At 50.6% G+C, this 7,851-nt stretch overlaps 1 protein-coding gene across 1 annotated transcript in view; it reads left to right on the forward strand.

The window, feature by feature from the left end:
* Positions 1-1,033: 1,033 nt before the first annotated feature.
* SLC22A18 (solute carrier family 22, member 18) overlaps positions 1,034-7,851 on the forward strand; it is a 31,758-nt gene continuing 24,940 nt past the window's right edge. The window contains 3 exon segments of the mRNA XM_006860812.1: positions 1,034-1,129; positions 6,747-6,844; positions 7,531-7,691. Of these exon segments, the coding sequence (XP_006860874.1) occupies positions 1,034-1,129; positions 6,747-6,844; positions 7,531-7,691 (355 nt within the window).

Consider the following 7,851-nt stretch of genomic DNA (forward strand, 5'->3'; position numbering starts at 1 on the left):
CGGGCTCCACGAGGTGCGACTGCCCGCCCACAGGACTCCCCTTCGGCCACCCCTCCTCCTCCCACACCCCGGGTTGGGGGCGGTGGGCACAGCCCCGGGGCCTCCTCCGTGCTGCTAACTCCTTCCGCACCTCCGGGGTCCTGGGGCCGCCCTCTAGCGAACAGTGTAGCAGGTGTTCCTTTGATACCAGGAGGCCCCTGGGACCCAGGAGATCCGGTTCCTGCTTGGTGGGCCCCCTGCAAGATGGGGCAGAGGCAGCCCCAGCCCTGGGCAGGGGTGAGGCAAGAGCTGAGTGCATACACAGTAGGGGTGGAAGGTTGGCTTTGGACCCAAAGCTGGTGCAGAAACGGACCTGTCTGGTCTCACAAAACCCCATACACACTGTCCCCAACAAGCCTGAGCCACTTGGGCTAGGAGGCCTGGGGGCAGGATGGGGATGTGCTGTGAGCTGAAGGGGGAACCTACACAGGGACCCAAATCAGCCCCACCCCCACACAGTAGCTTCCCAGCCTTTATGTGTGCCTCCAAAAACAGGTGTTGATACCTTCCTGAGTAAGGCCCACTTGGGGATGGGATGCCCACCTCACTCCCAGGGGAGGAACGGAGAGCCCTGAGCCTTTGAATATAGGGGGTGGAGGGTCTCACCTAGAGCTGAGGGCACCCCAGGGCCAGTCCCCTCCTGACGTCTCCCTTAGTTGCTGCCTGCCATCTGCTGTGTTTGCTGCTGGGCCAAGGGTGGGTTTGCTAAAAGCCCCCCCACTGACACGTCGAAGAGCCAGAGGGACTGAAGTGACACAGTAAGTGGCTGGAGGTAAGAGTCCAGCAGTGTCCTCTCCCACAGGCCGCTCACTCAGTGAAACACCTCCTGCCCTCTTGGTGACTAAACAACAGAAGTGCCAGCCCACAGGACTTTTGCCCCTGCCTGCTCCCTGGTTCCCGCCTCCACCAGCTCCCTCGGATCTCCCTACAGCAGCGTCTGCCCAGGATGCAGAGAGGTAGGGCCCACAGGGCCCAGCGCCATCCCCTCAGCACCATGTCAACTGTGGACCGGTCGAGGGCCCTCTTGCTCACCTTTGTGCTGGCCACGTTGGAATTCTCCAGCCTCTTCATGCAGTTCTCCATCATACCGGTGAGCCCCCTCCCCCCACCACACACACACACCAGGCACCCTCCCTTCTGCCTCCTCCCACCTGCCCGGCAGGTCTTCCCACTGGGGACCCCATACATGTGCCTCTTGACCCCCTTCTAGTGCTTACTGGGCTCGGGTGCACCACCAGCCCTGAGGCTGATGGGGACAGCGGTCCACCTCATGGTTCACCTGTCCATGTTTCACAGCTCGGCTCCCACCTCCAACCTTAGGACCAGTACCCTGTGGATCCTCTGCCCAGGGTCCTGCCAATGGCCTTCCCTGACCATTTCCTGGTGCAGTGGGGTCACTGCCCTCCAGCCCCTGATCCAGCTGGCCCACCACACAACACCCCATTGTAGAGGATCCCACGTGAACTCCTCAAGGACAGGGACCTGGTTTGGGGCCTGGCCTGGCTGCCCAGCACCACCTCCCACTGTGGCTCCTCCCACGTGCCCCCCTGCAATCGTCCCTAGGGGGTCTCTTCCTCCAGGTCCAGGTCGGCAGCACTCAGAGATTCTGTTCATGGTATCTGTGGCCTTGGCTACTTTTAAAAGCTCCCAGGAGAATCCTCACTCAGTGTCGGGTCCACGCTGGACTTGGGGCCATGGCTGTGCCGGCACCAGGTCAGGATGAGAACATGGCCCGGAGCCCAGCCTTCAGGGGTCTAAGGTTACAGCCCAGCATCCCAGTAGAGGCTCGGATACCTCCCCTCCCCCAGGCCCTTACAACCTGGGATGGAGAACCTGGGGTAGTAGGAACATCAACCTAGTCATCATTTGAGGTATGGCGGGGCACCTGGTCAGTCAGCCCCAAGGCCACTGTCCAGTCCACCCGGAAATGTCTTTTCAGGCCTGGGTTTGCGCTAAGCATTGTGATCTTGGACCGCGGCCTGTGGTCTTCATTGGGAAGTGGACAATAGCAGCCCCTCCCTGGTCAGATCATGAGCAAGCATTGTCCCTTGGTCTCAGTACACCCTCTGCCATGTCCAGTCAACCAGGAGCAGCTCTTTTTCCATAGTGGCTGGTCTCTGGTGCTGGTGGTGGTGTGCCATAGCATCAAGTCTGACTCACAGCAACCCTGTATGGGGTTTCTAATGTTGTTGTTGTTGTTGTTAGGTGCCATCGAGTTGGCACCGACTCATAGCAACCTTATGCACAGCAGAATGAAACAATGTCCGATCCTGGGCCAACCTCACTACTGTTTCCACACTTGAGTCCATCCATGCTGCCGCTTGGCCAATCCATCTTATTGGGGGTCTTCCTCTTTTTCTCTGACCCTCCATCTTACCCAGCATGATATCCTTCTCCAGCGACTGTTCCCTCCTGACAATATGTCCAAAGTATAAGAGATGAAGTTTGGCCATCCTGGCCTCTAAGGAGCACTCTGGCTGCACTTCTTCCAAAACAAATCTGTTGGTTCTCTTGGCAGCCCATAGCACTTTCAGTATTCTCCTCCAACACCACAATTCAAAGGCATCAATTCTTCTGCAGTCTTCCTTATTCACTGTCCAGCTTTCGCATGCATATGAGGTGATTGAAAATACCATGGCTTGGGTCAGGCGCACCTTAGTCCTCAAGCTGACATCTTTGCTCTTCAACACTTTAAAAAGTTCCTGTGCAGCAGATTTGCCTAATGCAATACGTCGTCTGATCTCTTGACTGCTGCTTCCATGTGTGTTGATAGTTGATCCAAGAAGAATGAAGTCCTTGACAACTTCAATCTTTTCTCTGTTGATAAGAATGTTGTTTATTGGTCCAGTGGTGAGGATTTTTGTTTTCTTTACATTGAGATGCAATCCATACCGAAGGCTGTGCTCTTTGATCTTCGTCAGTAAATATTTTAAGTCTTCTTCATTTTCAGCAAGCAAGGTTGTATCATTTGCATATCACAGGTTGTTAATGGGGTTTCTGAGGCAGCAAATAATTATGGGAACAGAAAGCCTCATCTTTCTCCCTGGGAGCGGCTAATAGATTAGAACTGCTGATCTTTCTGTTAGTATTAACACTGCGCTACCAGGGCTCTGGGAATCCCCCTCTGATGGGGAGGGCCCCTGTGGGGGCCGTGAAGCCTCTGGAAGCCTAGTGGAGCCCCAGGCTAAAGACATGTGTGCCATCCCCACCACTATCACCAGCTTTCAGCAGAAGGGTCACCTAGTTGTTCCACAAATCCATGTCAAACCTTGCTCTGACATGGTGCAATCATCTGGACTCAGAAGCCATCGGTCAGTTCTGACTCACAGTGACCCAGAGCTCACGCCCGAGTGCATGATGGGGAAGGGGACAGACTGTGGACAGGGAGCACACTACAGATCGTCCAGCCACCTATAGCAGGGGCTCTGTTCCAGCGACTCCATCCTAAGTCGGTTCTGATGTAAGTCGTTTACCTATTTTTATTTATTTTTCTACTTTTTCATAGTATTGCCTTTTATCATCAGTGTCTTTATAAACCTGTAAATCAGATCTTGGAACATCTGAGAACCATGGTTGTTGTTGTTGTTGTTGTTGGGTGCAACAGCAACCCTGCGTACAACAAAACCAAACACTGCCTGGTTCTACGCCGTGGTCACAACGGTCACGCTTGAGCCCATTGCTGCTACCACTGTGTCAGTCCATCTCGTTGGGGGTCTTCCCCTTTTTCCATTGACCCTTCATGATGTCCTTTGCTGGGGACTGATTCCTCTGGACAACATGTCCAAAGTCAGAGAAACCACATCTCATCATCATCCTTCCTTCTAAGGAGCGCTGTGGCTGCACTTCTTCCAACACAGATCTATTGGTTCTTCTGACAGCCCATGGCACTTTCAATATTCTCCTCCAACACCATAACTCACATGCATCAATTCTTCTATGGTCTTCCTTATTCACTGTCCAGCTTTCCCATGCATATGAGGCAATGGAAGACACCATGGTCTGGGTCGTGATGTGCTGCCAAGTCGGTTCTGACTCATAGAGACCCTGTAAAGGGTTTCCAACGAGTGGCTGATGAGTTTGAACTGCTGACCTGTGGTTCAAACCAACCTTGTGGTCCAGTACATTATCCTGCAATGCCATATCGGGACACAGGTCTTGATGCCATCCAGTAATGGCGTGCTGCAACACTGTACATTCAGGTATACCTTGTAAATATCACAGGCTTGGTTCCAGACCACCATAATAAAGTAAACGTCGAGATAAAATGAGTCACACACATTTCTTGGGGTTTCCCAGTGCGTATAAAAGTGATGCTCACACTAAGCTGTTATCTATGAAGTGTATCACAGCATGATGAAAAATCTTGAGTTATTTTGAGAATGACCAGTATGTGACACAGAGCCATGGTGTAAACATGGAGCTGTTGATAAAATGGCACTGGGGGATACTGGACACAGAGTTACCACAAACCTTCCATGTGTTAAGAAGATGGTATCTTTGAAGCACAATAAAGCATCACTCAATTAAATAAGGTATGTAGGTGATACCTATTACTAATGACAAGATAAACAGTATCATTAAAACCACATGCAGGTCAACTTCTGCTGAAGGAAATTCAGAAAATGGTAGCAATACATTGCCGGAAACTGCTAGAAATTCAAACCAAATTCAGAAGAGGAAGTGGAACAAGGGATATCATTGCTGACATCAGATGGATCTTGGCTGAAAGCAGAGAATATCAGAAAGATGTTTACTTGTGCTTTATTGATTATGCAAAAGCATTCGACTGTGTGGATCCTAACAAGCTATGGACAACATTGTGAAGAATGGGAACCATCAATCAAGCAGAACAAGGGGAATGCTCTGTGGTTTAAAGTCAGGAGAGGTATGGGTCAGGATTATTCAATCTGTATGCTGAGCAAATAATCTGAGAAGTTGGACTAAGAACATGTCATCAGGATTGGGGGAAATCCCATTAGCAGCCTATGATATGCAGACGATACAACCTTTCTTGCTGAAAGCGAAGAGGACTTGAAGCAACTGTTCATGAAGATCAAAGAATACAGCCTCCAGTATGGATTACCACGAAGAAAGCAAAAATCCTCATAACTGGACCCATAAACAATATCATGATCAATAGAGAAAAGATAGAAGTTGTAAAAGATTTCAATTTATTTGGATCCACAGTCAATGCTCATGGAAGCAGGAGTCAAAACATCAAATGACACATTGCATTGGTCAAGTCTGCTATAAAAGACTGCTTTTCAAGTGTTAAAGAGTAAAGATGTCACTCTGAGAACTAAAGTGCGTCTGACCCTGACCCAAACCATGGTATTTTCAGTCGCCTCCTTATGCATGGGAAAGTTGGACAATTAATAAGGAAGAAGAATTGATGCCTTTGAATAATGGTGTTTTTGAAGACTGTTAAACGTACCATGGCCTGCCAAAAGGACAAATAAATCTGTCTTAGAAGAAGTACAGCCAGAATGCTCCTTAAAAGTCAGAATGGCAAGATGGCATCTCACAGTTTGTTGTTGTTATGTGCCGTGGAGTCAGTTCTGACCCATAGTGACCCTGTACAGGGTTTCCGAGGCTGCAAATCTTTACAGGAGCAGAAAGCCTCATCTTTCTCCCACGGAGCGGCTGGTAGTTTCGAACTGCTGACCTTACGGTTTGCAGCCCAATTTGTAACCACTACGCTATATATGCTATTAAGAGGGGCCAGTCTCTGAAAAGAAACATCATGCTTGGTAAAGGGTCAGTGAAAACGAAGACGACCCACCGTGAGATGAACTAACATAGTGACTGAAGCGATGGCCTCAGACAACAATGATAATGACAGTGTTTGTTCTGTTGTGTACAGGGTTGCTATGAGTCAGAGCTGATGCAACAGCACCTAACAACAACAAAATGCACCAAAAACAGCTGTCATCAGCATGGTTCGTTGTAACTGGGATACATTGTAAATTGGAGATTCACATAAAAACCAAACGGTTTAAAATTAAGGTGTGCGCCAAGGTTGTATTCTTTCACCATACTTATTCGACCTGTATGCTGAGCAGATAATCCAAGAAGCTGGGTTCTATGAAGAAAAATGTGGCATCAGGATTGGAGGAAGACTCATTAACAACCTGCGATATGCAGATGATACAACCTTGCTTGCTGAAAGTGAAGAGGACTTAAAACATTTACTGATGAAGATCAAAGAGCACAGCCTTCAGGATGGATTACGTCTCAATGAATAGAAAACAAAAATCCTCACCACTGGACCAATAAACAACATTCTTATCAATGGAGAAAAGATTGAAATTGTCAAGGACTTCATTCTTCTTGGATCAACTATCAACACTCATGGAAGCAGCAGTCAAGAAATCAAATGACGTATTGCATAAGGCAAATCTGCTGCACAGGAACTTTTGAAAGTGTTGAAGAGCAAAGATGTCAGCTTGAAGACTAAAGTGTGCCTGACCCAAGCCATGGTATTTTCCGTAACCTCATGTGCATACAGAAAACTGGACAGTGAATAAGGAAGACCATAGAAGAATTGATTGCATTTGAGTTATGGTGTTGGAGGAGAATATTGAAAGTACCATGGGCTGCCAAAAGAACCAACAGATCTGTGTTGGAAGAAATGCAGCCAGATTGCTCCTGTCTTCCCCCCTGCCCAGTCCTGGGGCCACTCTAATGGACACCCTCCTGTGTTTCAGTACTTGGCCCGCAAGCTTGGTCTGGACTCCATCACCTTTGGCTACCTGCAGACTGTCTTCGGGTTGCTCCAGCTGCTAGGCGGGCCCGTGTTTGGCAGGTACCAAACTTGCACTTCTGGTCAAGGTCACAGGCTGGGTCATGCCAGGCTTCCCCCTCTTTGGACACTGCTGTGAGTGTTCTCTGCCCACCCCTCAAGGTCCTGAATTCACAAGTTTGGTTTGAGACAGGATTTCATAGTGAATGCCAAAGCTGTAAAGGCCAGCATCACCCACCCCAAGCTGGGCAAGTCATAGGGCTGCAGGCAGGGGCTCCAGGGACTTTGTGGCCCCCAGATCCCCACTGGCCCACATCACTGTGGACAGGACCATATGCAGAAATCAGAAGTTTGGAAGGACATTTAGGCAGGTAAGATGGGATGGAGGCAGTCAACCCAGAATGAGGAGGAGGTCTGGGGGTCCCAAGTCTGAGAGAGAACGCTGATGGAGGCTGGGCAGGCTAAGTGGGCTCAGGGCCTTGAACATGGAGACTTTCTGTAGAGCACACACCCGGTCCTGTGGCTCAAGAGTTGACTTTCATAAGGAGTCATGTCCCAGCGCACAGCCCCATTAGGACAATACCTCAACCTACCCATAGCCTGGGTTGGGTGTGGAGGGCACACCAACAGACGGGTTCCTCACAGTCCCAGAGTGGGGGGCTTAGAAAGGCAGGTGCTGGTGGGGGCCCCAGTCCGTGAGGGATCACAGGGGTGGGACCTGCCCTGCTGACCCCGTGCTGTCCCCCCAGGTTCGCAGACCAGAGAGGGGCACGGGCCGCGTTTACCCTCTCCTTCCTGGGGGCCTCAACGGTCTACCTGCTACTGGCGGCAGCATGCAGCCCCTCCCTGCCCGGCATCCCTTTGCTCTTCATCTCGCGCCTGCCCGCAGCGTTCATGCACACACTGCCAGGTAACCCCAGAAGGCCTGGGGGGCGGGACGGGGTGGGGTAGGAAAAGTGACGTGGGGGCCCAGGGAGCTGGGCCAGAGCAGGGCAGTTGGAGTAAGGAAGGGAGAGAAGTGGGGAGGAGGTGCTAGGTGCTGTAGGGGTGTGACCTGGTTCAGAGATGGG

The sequence above is a fragment of the Chrysochloris asiatica genome, unplaced genomic scaffold, assembly GCF_000296735.1.
Source record: "Chrysochloris asiatica unplaced genomic scaffold, ChrAsi1.0 scaffold00040, whole genome shotgun sequence".
Taxonomy (NCBI): domain Eukaryota; kingdom Metazoa; phylum Chordata; class Mammalia; order Afrosoricida; family Chrysochloridae; genus Chrysochloris; species Chrysochloris asiatica.